Raw genomic sequence first — 24,728 nt, forward strand, 5'->3', positions numbered from 1 at the left:
TTTTAAAAAAACAGAATAAACATATATCAGAAAGAAAAAATCTGGAAGAATATTTTTCTCAGGGCATAATTCAACTAAAAAAAAAAAAGCATATTAAACAAACCAAAATCCTATAATTAGCCACTGCTGCTACTGTCCTAAATTCTCTTTTCACTTCCAGGTAGGCCACAGAAAATTGTTCTTAGGCAGAGGAAAAAACAATCAGTATCTTTACATTTCACTCTTCATCCTTGGTAGAGGCAATATTACACAACTATGAGTGATCCAGGTAGCCCGAAAAATGAGAGCTCTTCAAAAAATGAGAGCTCTTCAAAGTCCATGCTAGATTGCCACATGAGCTGCCTTGGTGTCTAGAGATGCTTCCTCCAGCTGTGCTGAGGTGGGCTTTTCCCTTTTCAGACCCAATAAAAGGTGAAGTGCTTCCTGATCTAATAATAGTGTTTACTGCAGCAGTGAATACAAAATAAACATTCCACATGAAGTGAAATTTTTTAAATAAAAACAAACGGTATGTGGACCAAGATATACTAAAGGCCAAAGCCAGCCCTCTAAAATATACATTTACCTACAATCGAAGCATGACTAACATATAACCGGGATGGTATCTTATTCCCTAAGGCCAGAATTTGAAAAGTAGGGTAATTAACAATATTCAATCTATATTTTCCCAGCGGATGTCTTCAGTTCGTTTACTACAGCTCTTCAATTAGCATCTTGATTCTTAAAAATCAACAAAAAACTATAATAGCAATCATTCATGCAGAAAGTGGACTAATTTTAATGGATGAACTATAGGTTCAGTCTATTTCTTAATGATTGAAGATTGAAGTTTCCCTAAATGTAAACAGTAATTATTTTTTAAAAGCCACTAATCACATAAAGAGCGAAAGGGAAACTCGCCTCCAGGCACGCTGTACCACGCTGCACCGTTGGTCGTTCCTTCAACGAAGCTGCTGTCGTCATCATTCTTGCGACACGGGGGCCGATCTGGGTCCGACATGGGGGGGTTGAAGGACGAGTACGCCCGAGCCAAACTTTGGAAGATGTCATCATCTGGGCAGGAGCTGTATTCATGAGCACTACCTGGAAAATAAACCCACAAGACTAAAGAAACTGACACAGGCTGAGGAGCACTGCGTGTTTTCTGAAGAGTGATTTGGTGTTGATCTCTTGCTGACGTATTTTTTAGCTACATCACTATGGGAAAGGAGTGAAGGTTTACGTACTCAACAATTACACCTTAGTTTTTAGGTTGTATAACGTCCACTTCTAATACCACAAAGCAGAAACTGGGTAGAATGTACATTCTGCTTATGAATTGAAAGCTTCACAAGAAAAGGTGACAAGTTCATAGTAAATTGGACTTGGGAAGACAGCAAGGAGATTTCCATTGTTAACTCCACAGGGAGTATGAACCACTCTCACACATATTTTTCAGTATCTAAATTTACAGTTTTAAAAAATCTCCTATGTGTATTACTGAAATAAATATTTTAGTACACGGTATTCTTATTCTGTATTATCAACTATGCCAGTCCTTTAAATTTCCAGCTATTGACAAACCACAAAATCTCCAAATTTTAAGGATGTTTTACCAAAGACTCTTCAAAACTCAGTTTCCAATACCTACAGTTATCCTGTATTTACAAAGACCTAACTTTTCAAAGTCTCCTAAGAATCCATTCAAAGCAGGAAATTTCCTCGAACAACAAAAATTAAGCTGATAATATCTATCTGGCTAAAGTTTGCTGTGCTTAACTAAAACTAGTTAGAGCTTAACTAAAACTAGTTAAAGGAAACCAAAGCATCACTTCCCCTCCCTGACACCACCAAGAAACAGTTCCAAATGCAGAAGTGGGGCCTTCCCTGGTGGCGCAGTGGTTGAGAGTCCGCCTGCCGATGCAGGGGACGCGGGTTTGTGCCCCGGTCCGGGAAGATCCCACATGCCGCGGAGCGGCTGGGCCCGTGAGCCATGGCCGCTGAGCCTGCGCATCCGGAGCCTGTGCTCCGCAACAGGAGAGGCCACAACAGCGAGAGGCCCACGTACCGAAAAAAAAAAAAAAAAACCCACAAATGCATAAGCGTGAGTGCACAAAAAGACACATGCAGAGATGTATATGGGCCCTGATGGAGCGCCAAAAGGCTGCCTCCATTTTTAAGCTATCTTGTACATAAACCTACATAAATTCCATTACTCCTCCATTTTACCAGAGTCCAAGAGTGACCCAAGTTCATGACTTCTGTTTTCTCCCTTTCTCTTCTCTAAGTATTCAGTCAAGATCATGTTTCTCTTCACCTAAACTTTTTTTTTTAATTTATAGTCTTTTTCTGCCAGATATATATGCCAATACCACATGAAATAGGGGATATTCCAGTTCAGTAGATGTATTTCTACAGGCAAAATCATTGAATGACCAGTCCCTTAAAGGAATATTACAGAAATCATCCAATAAACTCTTGTAAAAGAACTGTAAACCTTGAACCAATTAGAGAAGCAGGAAGGACACCTACCGCTCCGAGTCTCATCATATGGGTAATTAGCCACAAGGTCTCCTCCATGAAGATTGGCCGAAAGCACAAAAGGAATATCCATAATCCAATGAATGACAGCCTTGGTCTCAGGAGCAAGCTGTATTAAAGATTGGAGATTAAAAGGATTCTAAATGTGGCAGTCATTGGTGGGATCACTTGACAGAAAAGACATAGAAAAGGTAAAAACAACAACAAAAACCAAAAACAACAACTGAAAGCTGGTCATATTCCAAGCACTCTGTGATTGTTTTCGTAGAAAGAAAGGAGCAGCATTCCCCATCTCTATCTTTCTCAGACTTATAAAAAATATTTCAATTTCCTTGAAAGTTCTACTTAAAAGCTGCCAGCTTTTCTTTCTTTGTAACGTGAAAAACAGCATACAAATCACTTACAAATTTGGGCACAACTCCATCTGATCTTTGTTAATAATAATTAAGGATAAGACAAGGAGAAAAGAAAATAGTTGAGCCGCAGAACAGGGTTCTTTCTCTGTGGTGGTGCAACTGAAGAAACATGGTTGATTTTCCTTCCAATTTTTGCTTACTATTTTTCCAATTCCCTTCAACTACTTTAAACATTTTTCCTAAGAAAAACATTAAATTGGGTCTCTTCCAGATGTCACCATCAAATAGTTTACTTTGGGATGATCACCTTAAATTTTAAAACAAAGGCAAAAGTTTCAGGAATTCATGTTGTCTTTTGAATGATTCACAGCCCCTCATACCTTGGAAGCAAAACAAAGGAGGAACGAAATGTATACCAAAGAATTAAACTGAGCCAAAAGCTTGATACTTTTATGTGAAGAGTTTTTAATAGCAACTAGGAAGACTCTCAAACTACCAAGTACCTCTCTGATTTAAAAAAAAGAAAGCTTTTTACTGGAGATGTGATTCATATTGTTCTTTGGGACAGAATAACTAAAAGCATCAGTAGGTTTTGATGGTTATAATTAGATCTTGTATTTGTATGTCTCTGTTCAGTTTATGAATAGCTCTCACATACACTATTTTATTGAGCTTCACAACACCCCCATTTGATAGGGGATATACATCCCCATTTTGCAGGGGAGAATCTGAGAGCTGGGACTGTTAATGACGTGTCCAAGTTCAGACATTTAAGATTCAAACCCAGTATATAAACTATAAATCCCACATTATTTTCAGTATGTCAGCTTTAATGTATCAAAACTATCCTATTTTTCATGTAGGCTACGCCTAATTGTGGAAAAGTGTGATTGTGATTTAGAATAGGACATTGTCTTTATTATTTGTTTGGTTTATCTTATTCTCACTATAAAAAAATATGTTCATTGTAAAAAATGTAGAGGAGATAAACACAAAGGAAATTAATATCATTTATATACCATTTTGTATACCACCTATTTTGCTCAACAGATAACACTTTTTCATGTCACTGAATTATTATTTCAATGGCTGAGTAGTATCCAATGTATGGACATATTCTTAAACATGAAAAAATAACAGCTAATACTTATTAAACACTTTCTGTGTGACACACTGAATTTTCACATCCACCCTATGAGATAGGGACTGCACATACCCCCATTTTACTGATGCGTAAAGTGAGACACAGAGAAGTCGGGGAATAGCATGAGGCCACCCCATTGGGAGTAGTAGGACTGGACTCAAACCCAGCAGTATGGCTCAGAGCTACTACACGAGCACTAGCGATCTCCACTTGGTGGAAGAGGAGGAGAAAATAGGAAGATGTTGGTCAAAGGGTACAAACTTTCAGTTACAGAACGAATTAGCTCTGGGAATCTAATGTATCCCCAGATGACTTAATAATACTGTATTGTGTACTTGAAATTTGCTAAGAGAGTAGGTCACAAGCGTTCTCACCACAAAAGAAAAATAAAGGTAACTATGGGAGGTGATGGATGTGTTAATTAGCTTGATTGTGGTGACCATTTCACAGCATATACGTATATCAAATCATCACACTGTACATCTTAAATCTATACAATTTTTATGTGTCAATTATACTTCAATAGAGCTGTGGGGGGTGGATCGCCAATTGCTGGGTATTGACTTGTTTACTATGAAAGAAAATGCTGTGAACACACTTGTAGCTGCACTCTTTGTGCAGATCCATATTTTTTTAAGGGAAATTTCACTAGAAATGGAAAGAATTGACCAAAAACTAAGCACATTTAGAAAAAATTTTAAAATGTATTCCAGACTGCACCCCTGAAAGATACAACAATATACCCAGCAACAGTATAATAAACCTGTCATTTGTAATTACTCTTACCAACATGGGATATGTGTTTTTTAAGTCTGTCACTTTGATACATGACAAATAGACTTTTTTTAATTTTCATTCTTTGATTAATAAAACTAGAGCAGTTTTTTATATGTTTAGTGACCATTTAGGTTTATTCTTTGGTGACATGTTTATACATGGTTTAACTGATTTTTCTATTAAAATGCATATTTTCTTATTAATTTGCAAGAGTTGTTTATTTATTAAAAACATTAACCCTCTATCTACTACATATTATAGATATGGTCCAAGTTTCTTATTTGCCTTTCAAATTTAAGAATAATAATTAAAATATAAAACATTAAGATATTTATGTTGTCAAATCTACTGATCTTTTTTTATGGTCTCGTCCTTTGCTTTTATATTTCATTCCTTTATTCAAAAACTATTAAGCGGCCACCATATGCCAGTTTTCTATACTGGGATTTACAAAGTTCTATCCCACTCCAAAAATGACAAATTTACCAAAGTTTTCTTTTACTAGGTTCATATTTTTTATATTTAAGTCATAATACATCTAGATTTTATTTTGATCTATGCTAATATTTGTGAGATGGATTTGTCTCAATTCCATTTTTTGAATAATCTATTCTTTCCATAATAATCTGAAACACTCCCTTATCATAAACTAAATTCTTATACACACTTAAATTTGTTTCTAAAGTTTAAATTAATTTAAATCAAATCCAGTTTAAATTTTAATTTAAATCAACTTTAAAATAACTAATATAGGACAATTTAATCAAAAAATCTATAACGTTTATGCTTTTTTGCAATGAATTTACAGTTTATTAGGCTCGATTGCTCAAGAATGGCATTAATATTATATGATATGGGTTTGTCACACATTCTTCTATAATATTCTGTTCAGAAGTTTTTCTTTTACTGCTGAATTTCTTGTCAGTCCTCTTGTTTGTACATCTGCCCCATCTTCCCTATTTATTCAAAACCCAGTGATTGGCTCTGACAAATATTTCACTGAGTTCAGACGAGACAGAAATCTCTGTGGTTTGGAAAATCACTGAGGATTTCAGGAAGGAGATGGAACTTCACAATGTCTCGGGGGAAAAATAAGGTAGATTTGGAAAGAGAAGCAAGCAAATACTCCCTGGAGCGAAGGATAGGTTTGAATGTGAGCTCAGGAGGCAACGCCATTCTGCGGCAGACTGTACTCTTGTATTTATTATTCACCTGAAAGGGTTCAAAATGGCATGTTTCCATATATTTATATGTTGATTCATGTGTAAGAAATAATTTTGAAGGACACATACCAAAATGTGAATGGTGGTCATTTAAGAATGTTGGGTAATGGGTTATTTTTCTGCTTATTTATATTTGCTTTATCTTTTTGTTTATAATAAAATATTAATTTTTTAATAAAAAAGTTTTTAAAGAAAATGTTTTTTGAAGCAAATTTAAAGATACAGTCCTGAAATGAAACACTGACACACGCTACAACATAAATGATCCTTGAAAACATGCTCAGTGAAACAAGCCAGGCACAAAAGACCACATATTATACGATTCCACTCATATGAAGTGGCCAGAACAAGGAAGCCCACAGAAACAGAAGCAGATTAGTGGTTTAAGGCTGGAGTGGGATGGAGGGATAGTGGGGTGATAGCTAAAGGGTATGGGGTTTCTTTCTGAGATGATAAAAATATTCCGAAACTGTGTGGTATTGGTTGCTCATTACCTGTAAATGTACTAAAAACCACTGAATTGTACACTTCACATGGGTGAGTTCTACGGTATGTAAATCATATCTCAACAAAGCTGTTTTTTTAAAAGAGAAAAAGAAAAAAAAAGATACAGTCCTGAATACACAAAGTCGTATGTGGCTATTAGGTTTAGCCTCTTGTTAGTTCCTATACATACACTATTGCTAATATTCATGTTACTAGATGTTCAAAAGCAAGCAAGCAAACTCCACAATTTGATAAGTTGAACTCATTTCTCTTTGACTATTAATAGAGTCTTTTAGGCTGACTAAATGCTGAAATCTCCTGGGTATTGTAATCACATATTTAACTAATCCATAGAGAAGGCTTTGGAGCACCTCTTAGATGGAGCCCTTAACAGAATCCAGAGCCAATTATGACCTATCTTTAAAACTTCCATTTAAAGACTGTAAATATGGGCTTCCCTGGTGGTGCAGTGGTTGAGAGTCCGCCTGCCGATACAGGGGACACGGGTTCGTGCCCTGGTCCAAGAAGATCCCACATGCCGCGGAGCGGCTGGGCCCGTGAACCATGGCCGCTGAGCCTGCGCGTCTGGAGCCTGTGCTCCGCAACGGGAGAGGCCACAACAGTGAGAGGCACGCGTACAGCAAAGAAAAAAAACTACATAAAGACTGTAAATATAACTCAAATGTTATGCTCTATAAGTAGATGGCTTTGGCTCTTAAAATATATCAAAGCTATATTTATTCCATTTTCTTCACCATTCTAGCCATTAAAGGCAAGTATTTAATATAATTGTTTGATTTAATCACTCTGTTTCCATGCAGTCCAAGCCAAGGCTCATGTACCGAGCCCAGATAATAGTGGAAGTGACCAGGCTGAAGAGCTTGAGAGCAGATGAGAAATGACTTAGCAGGAAAAACCCCGGGGAGCAGGAGAGACCTTGTATTCAGAGAGGTTCGGAAGAGCAAGGAGAGCCTCTGGAGGACTTGGTAAAATGTAAGTTCCTCTCTATCGCTCATTCCCATAGCATATACACCCCAGGCTTCTTGATTCAGCAATCACAGGAATCTACAGTTTTTAAAATTGACGTACAGTTGATGTGCAATATTATATAAGTTTCAGTGTACAACATAGTGATTCACAATTTTTAAAGGTTATACTCCATTTGTAGCTATTATAAAATATTGGCTATATTGCCTGTGCTGTACAATATATCCTTGTAGTTTACTTATTTATACATAGTAGTTTACCTCTTAATCCACGACCCTTATCTTGCCCCTCCCCCCTCCCTGTAACCACCAGTTTGTTCTCTCTATCTGTGAGTCTGCTTCTTTTTTGTTATATTCACTAGCCTGTTCTTTCTTTAGATTCCACCTATAAGTGATATCATACAGTATTTATCTTTCTCTTGTCTGACTTATTTCACTTAGCCTAATGCCCTCCAAGTCTATCCATGTTGTTGCAAACGGCAAAATTTCATTCTCTTTTATGGCTGAGTAATATTCCATTGTATAGATGTACCACATCTTCTTTATTCATTCCTCTGTTGATGGACACTTAGGTTGCTTCCATATCTTGGCTGTTGTAAATAAGGAATCTGTATATTTAACCCCTGATTCCTACAACCATAGAGATTTTAAAACCACTCTAAGGAAACAGGGAAGAGATTGGTGGGTGCCAGAGGCAGGAGGCTGGGGGTGGATGAAATAGGTGAAGGGAGTCAAAAGTACAGACTTCCAGTTAAACAATAAATAAGTCCTAGGCATGCCATGTACAGCATAGAGTAGATAGATAATAATACCGTACTGTATATTTGAAAGTTGCTAAGAGAGAAGATCTTACAAGTTCTCCCCGCAAGAAAAAAAATGTGTAACTTTGTATGGTGATGGACGTTAACTAGACTTATTATGGTGATAATTTCACAATATATAAAATATCAAATCATTATGTTGTACACCTCAAATTAAATAGTGCTATAAATTATACCTCAGTAAATACATACACACACACACACACACACACACACACACACATACCTACATACACACACACCACTACAAGGCCAAGAAGGCAAAGTGAGAAAGGGGTGATGTGTAATAACATTAATGAAATATCTACTATGTATCTTGTACTGGGCTGGGTCCAAACACTATCTGTGTCTAATTGACAAAGATGGAAAAAGGATATGAGCCAGACGTGGGCGATATCATCCCGTGATTTAAGCAGGTTTACTGAAGATTTAGTAAAATGTAAACAAATCTTACTTCTGTTCCAGAAAAGAGACTAAAATTTAACTTTTATGCATTTTTTTAATTTTACCTTTACCCAGAAAAAGTATTGACATTGAGACTATTTAAAATAAAAGCTCTAATTTTTTTAAAGTGCCTTGAACAAGCATCATTTTTAAAAAGTATTGCTTAAACTAGAAATATGAGAACATCTAATATAAATATTATACAAGTCCCATTGAGGAAGAGGAAGGCAGTGCTGGCTGAAAATGAAGGCACTTACATGAAGGCTGCTAATCTCATATCCTGTCAACGTGAGTTTATTTCACAATTCTTCTATGATAGGTGACAGGAATTCTTTCTCTCATTTCTTAGTTTTAACAGACAGCATGGGCAAGGGGGAAGGTTTGGGCTGATACCCACACTGGGCTTCCAGAACAGTTTTTCATTTCAGTCTTAGGCCTCACAGGTCATCACACAAGACTACCCTCTTTTCCCCTCTAATTACCCCTGCCCTTTGCTTTTCCAGCTCTCCCTTCTCCAGGGAAAGATGGTTTAGGGGCTGAGAAACTGCAAATCTGTGACTCAGAAACAGGAGTGTTGGGGCTTCCCTGGTGGCACAGTGGTTGAGAATCTGCCTGCCAATGCAGGGGACACGGATTCGAGCCCTGGTCTGGGAAGATCCCACGTGCCGTGGAGCAACTAGGCCCGTGAGCCACAACTACTGAGCCTGCACGTCTGGAGCCTGTGCTCTGCAACAAGAGAGGCCATGACAGTGAGAGGCCTGCGCACTGCGATGAAGAGTGGCCCCCGCTCGCCGCAGCTAGAGAAAGCCCTCGCACAGAAACAAAGACCCAACACAGCCAAAAATAAATAAATTAATTAATTAATTTAAAAAAAAATAAGAAACAGGAGTGTTTAAGTGAGTCACTTATCAAGTTCTGCCAAAATCCTCAGCCCCTGGCAGCCCTTTTCACAGACCAGTCCCCACTTATAGGCTCAGTCCAGGTTTCTGGGATGAACTTTAAATACAGGCAGGAGAATGTGAAGAATTTTAGACCAATAAGCTGAGACTCCCTCTCTCCTGGATCCTCTACACAGTGTCCCAGCCACGTGCTGAGTGCGTGTCTGGAACTCCAGCAGCTGGTGTTGCGATCTGCTTGCCAGGCTGGACTGCACTCATTCATAATAGGCTTCAAGCCTATTATGAGTCAGACTCAAATAGGAATTCTAATTCCTGTAATCAAGGGACTGAAATCTAGAATCAAAGAAAAACAGCTGTGTAAACAAATAATAATATAACATCTATAAAGTTCTATACAACTATAAGCACCAGACTGGAAATATATATAAAGAACATAAAGGCAGGCTCAACAGGATCTGTCTGGAGGAGGAGAGGAAGGCTTCACAGAGGAGGTGACATGGAAGGAAAGGGAAGAGCACTGTGAACATAAAGTTAGTAGAAGACAGTATGCTTAGGGAGTACATGGCATATCAAAGCCAGATTAAAGAGTGGCTGAGCTGGCAGCTGCCAGCAGCCAAGGGAAACTTGAATGGCCCTGGAACTGTAATAAAATGGAGACACCGTCTTTTCCAAGCTCTCACTTAGGAAAAATACTAGAAGAAGCTGATAAGCCAGAGTTGAATTGCCTGGAAAGACACAAGACGCAGTGGGGGCTGCCCCCAGCAGTCCTTGCCATTCCTCTGTGATGGGCTCGCCTCCCCTCTGTGGAACTGAAAATAGTGTTCAAACCCAGTGTTTAGTGGGTGTGTGCGTCCATCTGACCTTGTGGTCCATAACAGAGCACTGAGCAATGACGCTGACAATTCCAGGTCCTGGCCTCCAGCACTTCACATGTACTGGCTCATCCAATCCTCATAACCTCACTATGGGCTGGATGCTACTGTCACGTCCACACTTCGGATGAAGGGGAGGAAGCACACAGTGGTTACAGAACTTTGCAAAACTCACACAGCAAGGACAGAACCAGAATTTGAAGCAAAGTGGCTGCCTCCAGAGCCTCCACACTAAACCATCACACTATTCTGACATTTTGAGTCTTTTCCTTTATCCTCTGGGCGGTGGAGACCCGGCAAGGTTAGGGTTTTTCAGCAATAGAGCAATAATTTGTGTATGAAGATCAATCTGGAGGAATTTGAGAAGACTGAATGGAGCTGGGAGAGGCTGAACCCCAAACAGGAATGGGGGCTCCCTTCCTCGTCAGAGCAAACCACAGGGCCTGAGTTGGCAGAGGAAGGAGAGGCTGAAAGGTGTCAGGAGGCCAAATCGCCAAGATCTGGTTACATGGGGGGGTGAGTGGTGACAGAGACGGAAAAATCAAGGCTTTGACGATCAAGTAAATGAGAGAATAGTGTTTTCTTAGGGAATGATTTATTTCTGGTCATGCTGAGCTTGAGGCCCCAGGTGTCACCAGATAAAGGGACTCAGTGAGCAGGCAAAAGAGATCTGGGAGAATTTGTATAACGGACAACACTGAAGGTCCAGGAGAGGATGGAAACCCAAGGAGAGACAGGAGGGTAGCAGATGGGACCCTGAAGGCCAGCGTTCAGGCCAAGGCAGAAGAGAAGCAGGGAAAGAAACTGAGGAGTGGTTTGAAAGGTACTAGAAGAGGTAGGAGGAAGTGCAGTTGTGCAAGGCAGAAGAGGAGAAAGTTCTGGAAAATAAGAAAAAGTTCAACAAGGTGGAATGCTGTAGGAGTTGCTAATCAGATGTGCTGATAAAGGGCCTCTAAAGAGGCCAAAAAGACTTTCTAGACAACTGGGTTCTCCCTCCTACCCCTGTCCCTGCCTCCCACTCCCTAAAGCCCTGACCACTTCTAGGGGCAGGACTAGTTTCCAGGCCCCAGGCGTCCCAGCCTTGACTTTCACAGCCATAGTGAACTATCCCATACAAGCTTTCACAACACTCCTGTGTCCTTCATTGTGATGAAGATAATAGACATCTTTCCTTAGGCTGGAGGACAGAACCCAGGAAAACCATACATGTTCTTTACCTTTGTGTTTTGATCCACAATTTTCTTCAGATTTTTCAACAGATGATTATTTGGACCACCTTCTTTCTCATTAACATAAACTATTCTGTCCAGGTCAGGAAAGTTCCGGTTCAGATCTATTCCCTGGGCATTGCTTCGACCCACGAACCAGTCCTTCAGCTCACCAGGCTGAAAAAAAAAAAAAAAAATCAGAGGAAAATCATCAGTTATTTATTATTATTGTTACCATCTATTTAAGGTCTTCATTAATGGTTTTTAAAATAATTTATTAAGATTATTCATTTCAACAATATCCTCCTACAATGGCATTTTCACTATCTTACTGATATACACATGAAAGTATCAGGTTTAAAGTATATATTATGGATATTTTGAAAATATTCTCAACGAACAATATTTTAAATGTCAATAATAATTTTATTTAAAAGATATTCAACATCAAACTGCAAAAAAAGTCCATGTGTGTTAGTAGTAGATGGCATGCCATCTCACAGCATGCCACTCTGTACTTGGTTTAAGTAAAATACTCACTGCTTCTGAAAACCACAGCAACTACTTCTAAATATTCAAAAGAATAAATTACTAAAGAAGGTTAGATGCTTAAAGTGAGTTTAACATGAATTGTTTACATATTAATAATATACCTCTCTCTTACCATCTTCATGAAAATATATGAGCTCTAGAACTTTTGTTTCAACTTTGTAAGTTGAAAATTTTTCGTTCAATTTGAAACCTTTCATTTCACTAATGATATAATCTGGAAATTTAATAAATTTCCAGAATATTCAGTTATATTCCATAATGTAGATTTTCTTGTTTTACTGTTAAATTTTACTAGATCTCTAATATAGAGATAATGCCCATATTCTTAAAGTCATGTAAACTCAGATACCTTAGACTGTGAGGAATCAAAACCTATAAGACAGAAAATAGCAATGACAGTTTTTTGTCTATCCTGTCTTACAGTTCTGAATATCACCTTAAAATAGTCAATAATTTAATTCTCTACGTTACTAGAATTTTTCTCTCATAACTTTAGAAATTATATCAATATTATACTTACAGAAATTCACTGTCTGGTCACTTGATCTTTTATTTTTAAGGTACAAAACAACTTCTTAACTATAGATTAACATACTAAATATATGCTTTAATATGTTCCCGTAAAATAAGAAAATTATTTCAAACTGTAGAAAATAAAATGTCCTCCATCCCTGTCTAAACAAAAAGGGAGCACACTTAACTGTGAAAACATAATTACTTCCCAGCTTCTCTAACAGTTAAAATGTATTAAATTAATTTTGATTTGTAGATAGGAGGGTTTTGTTTTGATTTGTTTGTTTGTTTTTACTTTACACATCACATATAGATAAGGATTAAACATCAGTGAAACATTGGCCAAAAATCCTCATTCCTTGATTTCAGTAGAGGGCGCTATGATATCGCCTCATTCAGAGATAGCAATGGCCTCACTCTTCAATACATGGCAGTAGATAGTTTTCAAACTTCTAGATTTTTAGGAAGAAATTTACCTAGTCACACACATGAATGAATAAATATGATTCATTTAACAACGAAAACAAAACATTAATTTAATATTGACTAACAAAATTTCTCATTCGCAATCTCTGCTGAAGAAACCCTCGCCCACCATCCCTTACCTTCTGCACTTTTTCCTTACCAGCAAATTAAACACCATATCACTTATACCCGCCCCTGCACTATCTGTAAGCTTCATGTGAGCGTATATTCCTTATATGTGAGCATATATGTACAAACCATAAAAAAAAAGCAAGCATGCCCTGTTGTGAGCTGGCCCACACCCACCTGAGATGCTGCCTTCTCAAAGCCATCAGGGTTGAGGGAGGGCATGATGTGGATCCGGGTGTTGTGGATCAGCTGGACGATTGTCTCATTCCCCTTTTGGTATTCGTTGCACAGGTACTGGGCCAGGAAAACCAGCAGTTCCCGTCCAACAGCCTCATTGCCATGCATATTCCCAATGTATTTAAATTCAGGCTCACCTAAAAGCGCAAAAATAAATAGTATGGAGACTTTTTCTATCGCACCAAAGAGAAGGCAAATGACATATAGTGTAAAAAGTATTGTATAGTTACCAATTTATTACACACAGCTGATAACTTCTTTGCCCTCCACAGTTGATGCCTAAGAAATCTGCACTAAAAATAAAATACTCCAAATGCCCCTCTGTCCTTCTAGTTCTCTCTCCCCAGCTTCCCACTTGTTATGCAGTGAATTATGCCCCCCAAAATCATAGGTTGAAGCCCTAAGTACCAATGTGACTGTATTTGGAGATAAGACCTTTAAGGAGGTAATTAAGGTTAAATGAGGTCATAATCCAGAAGGATTGTTGTCCTTATAAGAAGAGGAAGAGACACCAAAGATTCTGTCTCTTTCTCTCCACATGCATGAATAAAAGGCCATATGAGGACGCCTCAGGCAGGCAGCTGCCTGCAAGTCAGGAAGACAGGCCTCATCAGAAACTAACACTGCAGGTGCCTTGACCTTGGACTTCCAGCTTCCAGAACTGTGAGAAAATAAGTGTCTGTTGTGGTATTTTGTTATGGCAGCCCGAGCAGACAAATATACACCCCCCCAATAACTAATAATAGTACATCGTGTGCATCCTACCATTAAACAGTGAACTTTCATGTTTTCTTATTTAGTCCCCACCAAACAGCTAAAAATAGGTATTATTACCCATCTGTATTTTAAGGTGAGCAAACTAAAGTTCAGACTGCTTGAGAGGCCTGACTTCAGTTACACAGCCAATGAGCCCAGGATTCAAATGCTGGTCTTCTCATTTAGTTAAAAATCTACTTTTTTTTCATTCTTTTTTAAACCATAGTGACTAAAAGCATTAACTTCTAGAGCCAGACTGGGTAGTTTCAAATCCTGGCACCAATTCTTACTGGCTGGCCTCAAGTAGTTACTTCAGCTTTCTGTGGCTCTGTTTCCCCATTTATAAATGAGATCCTAGATTCTACCTCATAAGGTTATTATAAAGTTAAATAATGAGTGTCAGTGCTTAGAACAGTGCCTGGCAAAAAACAGTGCTATGTGTTTGCTATATTTTTTAATATTATTATCATTACATCACATTGTCTTGTCATTGTAAGGTGCTTTACCATACATAATCTAGTTTTCTCTTTATAACAGCCCACTAAAATACAGGAGACAGATAGTTTTATTATCATTATTGTAGAAATGCAGCCAAAGAGGATAAATTTTGCTGAAGGCCCCAGAATTCAAACATAAATCATGCTGCCTATCCCACTGCATTTTAGGAGGAGTAATAAAATTGCAGAGCATGGCAGCAAAATAATCTTTTTTTTTAATTTACAGAGACGTTTAATTAGCTTTATTTACAGAGCAGAGATTATTTTGTCTCCAATGGTGCCTAGATAACATCATTAGGCAAGAATGCCAGTTTAAAAGAAATCTATGCAGAATCCTAAAAATAGCAGACGTTGACGCTCCTCAAGAAGGGTCAAGCTTGACTATATCAGCAGCTCTATGTCTCAGTTACTCAGAAGCAATTCTGTTGCAGGCTCTACATCCCAAGATTTTGAAGACAAGGCCACTATTACTGCATTCCTATCAAAGCCCATAGCACATAGGTTTTCTATTTTTTTGGTGTATTCTGGACTAGAAACTGGTGCTCCAGCATACACATGTGCCCCAAGTCGAGCTGTCTGTTTGAACATTTCGGGATTTTGTTTGTACTGATTTGCTACTACTGCATCTTGTGGATCTTCCGGTTCTGCAGCTGCCAGTAGTGCTTCTAATGACAATAATACCGTGCGGAGAGTCATTGCTGCTGCCCATTGATCTTTCAGGATATTCAAACAAATAGCCCCTGTGATGGAACTAATATTAGGATGCCAGATTTTAGTGATAAACCGGACCTTAGGGGGATTAAATGGATATGTTTCTGGTATTTTAATCTCTAGTTGGTATCTTCCTCCTTCATATGGTGTGTCTGGAGGTCCTGCTATTTCTCCTCTTAATTCTGTAAAATTCTCATCTACAAGATCTACTTTAGTTTGATTTTTGCTCTCTCTTCAGCACCTCCTTGAACTCCGGCTTGATTCGCTGCACCGCGATGTTGGCCATGTCTCCGCCCGCAGCTGATTGGTGCCCGCCTCCTCCGCCACCACTATGACCGCCACCACCTCTTCCTACACCGCCTCCTCCCTCGACGATTCACACCCGAGCACACGAACGCTGCCAATACCACCCCTGCCGCCGTGCTCTCCTGAGTGTGCAATCACCTCCGCACCCGGCCCCCAAAATCCAAAATAATCTTAATTAATCCTATTGTTCTTCTCCTTTCTGCTTCATCCATCCAAAAGACCCAATTTCTGCAGTGAACAAGATCCTCCCATTTACAAAATCACTAGGACTGCCCACCCCTGGTTAAAAAAAAGAAGTTGGAATTATCCTTCTCTTAGAAATATGTTACCTAAATATTCTTTGCATGAGATTTCTGGGTGTGTGATTTGAGTGCAGCTGCAGAAACCATGTCCTGTGTGACCTCTCAGCCTGAGCTGAAGCTAATCTTAATCTAAGGATCAGGTGGGAGCAGGGTCAGGGCTGTATTTATATGTCCCTCATTTTTCACTTAGAGGGAAAGAAAGCCTCACTTAAACCACCTCCAGAGACACGCGCCAAAGGTATGCATGTGGGAAGAGATATTTTCTTTGCTTCTGATTTCAAGTCATAATAATCTTCCTCCTTTCTGTCAAACTCACCCCTTCAGTGTGTGTCTTAGTGGGATTGAGGCACAGGGGACACTGCACCAGTCCACTATGGAAGAAAGCAAGAGACCAGGAAGTCAGTGGGGTCTCAGAAGCCTCCCTGCCAAAGTTATTAGAGAAGATTGCAGTGTTGGAGGCTTTCTGGTCCTGCTGCTTTACCCCAACACAACTTTGGAGCTTTTGTCACTCAAAAGAGCTTGGCCCACAACTCATAATGAGTACGTGAGCACATTGAAATTTCCTATTATTCCTCTGGATTGAAAAACTAAAATTCTTTAATCACTTGAAGGAGGAATAGCAAACTCATAGTCACGCAGGTAAACTTAGCATCCCAGTGTTTTGTTTGGCTATCAGAGACTATCTTGTGTTTGAATTTGAATGCTTGGGATAGAGCGTGCTTTTTCCAGTCTGCCACAGGCCGTACCACTCCATATCACTGCTTTATTTATTTATGTTTCCAGAGTCAGAAAATTTCCAATGTGGTTTTGCTTCCTGCTCTGTAGGAAGTCTCAGGAACCAATCTCCCCAATATGTCTATTATATTTGTAAGGAGGTAGTAATGACACTAGCAATGCTTTAGGTTGACATAAAGATAGACTCTAAAGGTCATTTTATAGAAGATATTAACGTGTGGAAATAAAGTACAAGGCATATATGAGTTAGCAAAAGAAAAGGAAAGTGTATTTTTATACACTTCCTCTGTCTTAAGGAACAAATTAGATCGCTAGATAATACTGTCACCAGAATACAGAAGGGCTGTGATCTTTTAAGGTGACTGACACGTCTTGTGAGTTGGGGAAGAGCCACAGTTTAAATACAGCCTTTGTTGAATGTATGCAAAGCCCAGTGTCAGACACTACAGGGACCCCGAAAGCAAGTAAAGCAGCATTCCTGAACTCAGGGAACACAGGGTCTGGAGGAGGGCGCTGACATGCGAACAGTGTTTATGAGGGAGGCAACCATGCAGGAACTTTGGATCCACAACCAACCATCTTCAAGACTCCAAAATGAAATATTACCACCACCTCTCTGGCCTCTCTCTGGCCCTTTATCCTCCCAAAGCCAGAGCTATCTTTGCAAAAGATAGTTCCCTCTACCTGAAAATCCATCAGCTAACTTCCCACTGGCCTTCACCATAAACACCAAAGTTCTCCACAGTGTTAGAACAGGCAGGTAACTAGGTGTAAGCAGAGGCCAGGTGGCAGGAAACCACGCCTCTTGTAAACAGTGCGGGTTCACGGGCAGATAAAGAAAAGCAGGAACTTCCAGACTGAAAGGAAACCACACATTTTGGGGTTATAAGTATCCTGGAAACAGACAAAGAAAGGTGGGAAAAGGCAGGAATCTCCAGTGTCTGAATGTAACCTGTTGCTCATTATGCTCTCATTACAGTAAAATTAGCCTTGCAGATAAGAAATTCCCATCACGCACCAAAGCTATGACACTTCCAATCAAAGCTAAATAAGGACAGAAATCCCTCCTCCCCTTGGGAAGGTGGAGCTGGGATGAAAATCAGGGAAGACGACCCCCAAACCTCTCCTTCCCCAGTGAAATTCCACCCCTTCATTTGTATGGCCCTCATAACTGGCTTGCCAAAGAAACCCAGGGCAGCTCCTTACCTGTCTGCCCACTCTCCCTCTGAGAGCATATTCTTACTTATATAAATTCTCACTTTACTTTCTTAACCTCCCTGTCTCCTTTCTGAATTCTTTCTGTGAGGAGACAAGAACCTTACTTTCACAAGAACAATAGGATCTCTAACCCCCAAGGGGCCTGGCCTGAGGACCTCTCATCTCCTGAGGCACCATCTCCTCTCCAGTCTTCCAGCCACACCTCCTTCAGCACAGGGCTCTTCTGTGATGCTGTCTACTCCTCACATATATTTTGCCCTCTCATCCCTCTGATCACGGATAACTATGGTTTCCTTAGAGTATCTTTCATCCAAGTCCAGTTCCTCTGTTATTTTTAATACCTCAGTTGGAAAATGTACATTAATCAGTGTGATTATGTGCTTAATCCCCATCCCACACTGTATGTAGTGAGATGGTGTCTATGTCAGCTCATGTATGTATCACCTGTGCCTGGCATCTATGCAGTGAGAGCACAGATATATCAGTTAAATAAATTCATGACTAAATGAATAGAGGAATGGTCTTTTCCTAAATCCCATGCTCCCAGCAGCATAGCTGAGAGTAGAGCTTCCCCTTGAGATGTTCCTTTCTGGAACAGTGAAGGGAATAACTGAAGGGGGCCTGAGGCAGTGTCAGGGAGGCTGCGCCCCGAGTCCTCAGTGCTTGTTGCCCCATCCCGCATTCTCAGACAGGAATGGAAATTCTTTGGAGAGGAAGGCAGCAGTGTTGTGGATAGCTGATTTCCCAAAAAGATTAATCTCCATGGTCACAGAGAACCATAAAGCTCTCCAGGCATGCAGTTCCCTAAGGCTATTTTTGTTGTAAGGTCTAAACAAAGGGTTCTGAAAAGACTTTGCCTCCATAATGTTTAATCCAGAAATAGAGATAAAATGGAAGATTTTGGAATAAGCCTCTCGCTGTCAATTTACTTTCAACTTGTTTAACAAAGGGGTGACAGCTTTTCCTCAGCACTTAATTTTCTTTTCTGTGGCTATAAAGATGGAGTTTACAACAGGATGACATATGCATTCCTGTTTATAGTGTCTGCGTGGACCAGATGCCAGGTTTAACCAAGACGTCATTCCTTGTGTTTATAACTGGTGATGCACATGTACCCAGGCACTGGCTCATCTCTCTCCTGGCAACGGGAGGAAAAGGCAGCAGGCACTCTTCCTAGTACACTGGGGGACAGTTGTTTTTACCTTCATCTTACTTCCCTCATTATCTTTTTACAAAGTAGTTACCCTGTTCCTGAGGAATCACACTTGCACAGCCTGCATCACATTGGCTCAGGAAGTACAGTTTCCCTGTTGCACCAATTTTCAGTTTTCCAGTCACTTCACATGGCACACAGTCATCAATCAAGCTAGCATTAAAAGACAATCAACTCACAAACCACATTCAGCCTGGCTGGGCTGCATTTCTATCTTCCTCATCTGTGCCGTAGAACAATTAATGTACCTGAGTGGATCTGTATTTTCTTCATCAGAACAAGATAAGAATAACTTATAAGACTTTTTAAACATAAGATCCAAACTTTTATTGAAGTCAGAAATAATAAATCCCCACCTGGAGCAAACAAATAATTTTAAATTCCATACTTGTTGTAACTCTTAATTTGCCCCAGTTGTGTATTGATGTAATTTGAAATAACTAAATCAGTAAGGAGGGAGATGGGGAGGGGAAGAAGGGAGGGAGGGAGGGAGGAAGGAAGGAAGGGAGGAAGGGAGGAAGGGAGGAAGGGAGGAAGGGAGGAAGGGAGGGAGGGAGGGAGGGAGGGAGGGAGGAATGAATTTCTATTGCTTTAAAAATAAAACATAAGTATTTTACACCCCAGAACCCCACACCCTTAGGCTCAGCATTTGAGGCAAGTATGCAGCTGACAGCAGACTGGCAAAGCCCCCAAATGGGAGAATTAATGGTCTCAAGGTGACCAGAGACTCTGAAGCAAAATCCATACTCAATAGGCTGATCCTGAAAAAAATGATCAAATAAAGGGGCAAAAGTAAAAAAAATAATACTGTCTGCCTTTCCCACAAAAAGCAAAATTTACTTTCACCTCCTTATTTGACCCAATTAGTCTCTCTAACATTTTCTCCTCCTCAAAATAGCTAGCAGACAGGCTGACTATTGGGTAGAGTAATTGATCAGATAAATGTAAGGTCCCTTTCACATCTCAGAGTCAATTATTCAATGACCTTATATGGGAAGAAAACTGCAGAGGGAAAATATCTAATGGAAAATGAGATAAATGTGAAAGTGGGTGGTAAATTGTGAAGTTCTATCTAAGAGGTATAGCGTCATTATTTAGAAAATATAAGTAGATTAAGCGTATTTTAAGAAAGAACTTGATCATAGTAACAGAACCCTTCATCTTTCATCCTGTAAATAGAGATGAAACTCACACTGAGATGAATCCTCCAACATCATATTATTGCCAAAATATAAGTTCACTAACTCCTTCGAAGTGTATATACTTAACTCACTGATTATATAATTCTTAGAGCTAGGGACAATTTCAAAATATATGTTCCTGGCACATGTAATATACTAAACACACTGCTGAACAACTATAGCATCTAAAAACAAAACCCCATTTCTCAAAGATATCATGGTAAAATGCTCTCATAACCAATGATTTTGAGAAACTGATAAGCAGTTACGCAAGCAGCACAATCACTGAACTGACTTGATTCACAAAACACTGGGCAAGCAAGTCAAACACACCTTTGGAACAGATGGACCTTTTAATCGATGACGTTCCTCCCTCAGTTGTGAAACTGGGGTTAAGACATTAGTGCTGGTAATGGTTTCCACTTGTTTGACATTCTAACATATTATAGCCTGTAAATCATTCTTACAGAATGAACCCTGCAAGTTTCCTAGAACTCGTGGACAAATACGTCATAAATTGGTTCCTGTTTTAGCACATCTTAGCAACCTAAAATGCTGAGCAAATTCCTAAAAGAAATGCAAATCTTCAGGGTCCAAAGAAACAATGGAAGAGGATGGATACGCTTATAAAAAATGATTCCTCTTCTACAGAAGAGATGAGGAGCAAATAAAGAAGGAAGGGAGAAAGAGAAACCAAGGAAAGGCAAAAGTATAAAAAACAGCTGCAGAAGAAATTACAGAATTAGAAGATTATATTATCTCCCCTCACTCCCTCCTTCAGAGTAATATTTTTAAATAATTAAATGACATCTTGAAAGGGAAACCTGATTTTTAATGGGCAGTCAAAATAGAATACATTACAGAATTATTCTGTAGAGATGAATTACAGAATTGTTTTTGAAAATATTATGTATTAGCCTTTACACATAATTTTAAAGTCTTCTTACATATGACATCCAGAATGTTTCTAGTAATATTCTACTTGAAGAGGGTAAACAAAAGACCAGAAGATATTTCTAGCCATACAAGTCCATAAAACAATGTAAGAGTTATAATATTAATGAATACGTTCAATTTTTTTTAATTAAAATGTTTGTTTTCACATGAGTATGTCAGATACAGTGAGAAGCTGGTAAATGTTTAACAACCAGCTCTGATCTGTAGCATATGCCAATTTCCATGGTGTAAATACTCCTACCATGGCCAATTTGAAGCTATCTATATGAGGTCAATTAGCTCACAAATTTACTGAATAGTAAAAATAGGTCTCCTAAGCCAGTACAAGCCTACTCTAGCACACCACTGGACAGCAATTATTTGGGAGGTATGGCTCCCAGTTTCCTCATAAGTCCTCCAGAAGGGGAATCTGAAGTCTAGGATATTTGAAGACTTTTCAAACACATGATAAGAAATATAATCAGATTAGTCTCTACTCTACTGTCTTTCTTTATGTTTAATTTTATACAGGAAGAATTAAAAGAGGTTTGTTTGGGTTTTTTCTTGTATTCATATAGAGCTGTTTTCCTAAGCACTGCACCATCATCCATTCATTCTAGGAGGAAGGGAAGATAGAGAGAAGTGGGGAATTTTTTTGGTTGAGTTAATTATCCCAGAAGGGACTAATGCACTGGATTATATCACCCTTTGCTCTAAATCTGCCCATAATAAATCAATGAAAAAAATGTAACCTAGTCAATAGTTTTTCTAAAATATTTATCAGCAGTTTCACATTTTCAAAGTTCCTCTGTTCTTTTCTTCCTACAGTCTTGACCTATGAGGCTATCTTTACAGTGGAAAAGGCAATATAATTTCTGTGCCCACTCACAGAAATCAGTTATTTAAAATTAGTAACATGGGGCTTCCCTCGTGGCACAGTTGTGGCAAATTCAGGGGACATGGGTTTGAGCCCTGGTCGGGGAAGATCCCACATGCCGCAGAGCAACTAAGCTCATGCACCACAACTACTGAGCCCACGAGCCACAACTGCTGAGCCCATGTGCCACAGCTACTGCAGCCCACGCGCCTAGAGCCCATGCTCCACAACAAGACAAGCCACTGCAGTGAGAAGCCCGCGCACCACAACAAAGAGTAGCCCTCGCTCGCCGCAACTAGAGAAAGCCCGTGCACAGCAACGAAGACCCAATGCAGCCAAAAATAATAAATAAAATAAATTTTTAAATGTTTTTTAAATTAAAATTAGTAACATGAAACACTTTATAATTACTGAGGAGAGACTGCCTACAAAAGCCTTTAGATTCAGAAAAATCTTTAAGAGCATTTGAAGTGAACACAGAGAACTTTTAATACAGAAATGAGATAAGGCAGAGATTATTTTAATGATGTAGTTTCACGATAGATTATCTTTCTGTAATACTAATCACAGAATTGCTTTAAAGCACTGCAACAGTTATGGATCTCCCCAAATGCTTGGCAGGATGCCTTTGTACACTCATTTACTAAAGGTGGCTTTTGGACCTTAAAGCATCCTTCAGAAATATTAATTTCTAGTTATTTTAGATAACTCTCTTAGAAGATTCTGCTGTCTTTCACCAGTATTCTTATCAAATAAAATAAAATGTAAAGTTAAATTTATCTAAGAGGCCAGGAACAGAATTAAATGAACTGGCACTAGAAGAGAGGAAACAGGAAAGGACCCAGTTTCAGACAAGTGATTATGATTCAGGTCTTTGCCAACTCTCTCACTAATGTATTTGGTTGTGACTGGTATGTTTATTCTGGAAAACAATGCTTATGAGAAACTCTTTTTGTAGCTTGAGAAGAGAAATTTAGGTGCAGCGTCAAGTTTCTGAAGGTTGAAGTTTAAGTTTCCTAAGGTTGTTACGTGGGGAAGGATTTGCCTCTGCCAAAGTCCAAGGACAAAACTAGAATTGAAACTAGAAGGTTCAGAGAGAGAGCATTTAATACAGCTGAAGAACAAACCTTCTTTCAGCTAGAGCTCTCGGAAGACAGAATGGTTGCAATGAAGTCATTAATTCCCCTGGAAGGCACAAAGCTATCTCAGAGATACGGTATAGAGGTTGGACTGGATGGTCTCTTAAAACATCCTATGATTCCACTGAAACAGGGCCTTTGACAAACTATTGGTACTCAAGCTTCTAAACTTGTCCTATACAAATCATAGCCCTCAATACATGATAGTTGACAATTTTGATATTTCTCTGAAACAGAGAAAATGGTGGATCATCATAGTGAACTAAGACATGATTATGAAATGTAATGGAAAAGCACGAGTCCATTTCTACCAATCATCTCTCTTTATGCCCATGAATAAAGAGCTCATCTTACTTCAAAGATGAATATTTGAGAGGATGAGTAAAGTGAAGTCATCAGAACCTGTACGGGTGGAATATGACAAGCATTTCTAGCAGGCAAGGATGAATGAAGAAGAAAAACTTCAATTTGCTAATAAGCAGATAAGGTAGTAGCACAAGTAACTACCTAAAGCAAAATCAGCAATGTAAAAGCTTAGCTGAACAATCTCTCCCCAGAAACTCCTTGGAACTTTCTTTTTAACTCTCTCAGGAATAACTGAAAAGTCAAATTTATTTGTCAAAACATCTTCAAGATGTTATTTTTTGCAATATCATAACTAAAGACTTGCAGTGCTAAATATATACCAGTCTCAGCAGAAGTGGGCAACATAGTAGAATCTTCAAAGATGAGTAAAGGGCCAAATGGAGTCTGGTCTCTGTGCTGCCTCAATACCTAGCTGGTGATGACTCACCTGTGGGAGGACTGAGTCTACTCCAGGTCTCCCTCCAGGAGATTACTCCATACCAGGGCATGCATGAAGTATCCTCTTTTTTCAAAGATTTTAAAGAAAAGTGTGCTGACTTAACAGCTCTGTAGGTCAGAATCATTTGTGGACTTCCTATACATACAGATTTCTGAGCTCCATTACCAAAGATCATACTTCAAAAAGTCTGAGAAGGGGCCTGAACACATGTATTTTTTAAAGGATCTAGAGGTGATTCTGGTGCCCTTCCAGGATTGAGAAGGAGTGGTTAAGGAGGTAGGTGCAGGAAAAGTCTAAAGGTAGAGAGGAGGTCGATAATGCCAGCAGACAGGTGGGAATTTCAACAGCCAATTCCATCAGGATACAGCCTGAGTAGGGTGATCGTTCTTAACAATTTGCGGGTCGTGGACTTTTTTTGAG

General features: G+C 39.1%; 1 protein-coding gene and 1 pseudogene across 1 annotated transcript in view; both read right to left on the bottom strand.

The window, feature by feature from the left end:
- CPE (carboxypeptidase E) overlaps positions 1–24,728 on the bottom strand; it is a 108,582-nt gene that overhangs the window by 16,192 nt on the left and 67,662 nt on the right. Inside the window, exons 2-5 of the mRNA XM_029236056.1 lie at positions 13,573–13,769; positions 11,746–11,913; positions 2,512–2,629; positions 901–1,083 (exon numbers count right to left, since the gene is read on the bottom strand). Of these exons, the coding sequence (XP_029091889.1) occupies positions 901–1,083; positions 2,512–2,629; positions 11,746–11,913; positions 13,573–13,769 (666 nt within the window). The remainder of the gene's footprint in view (positions 1–900; positions 1,084–2,511; positions 2,630–11,745; positions 11,914–13,572; positions 13,770–24,728) is intronic.
- LOC114903215 lies at positions 15,288–15,882 on the bottom strand (annotated as a pseudogene).

The sequence above is a fragment of the Monodon monoceros genome, unplaced genomic scaffold, assembly GCF_005190385.1.
Source record: "Monodon monoceros isolate NGI ecotype Baffin Bay Population unplaced genomic scaffold, NGI_Narwhal_1 Super_Scaffold_20, whole genome shotgun sequence".
Taxonomy (NCBI): domain Eukaryota; kingdom Metazoa; phylum Chordata; class Mammalia; order Artiodactyla; family Monodontidae; genus Monodon; species Monodon monoceros.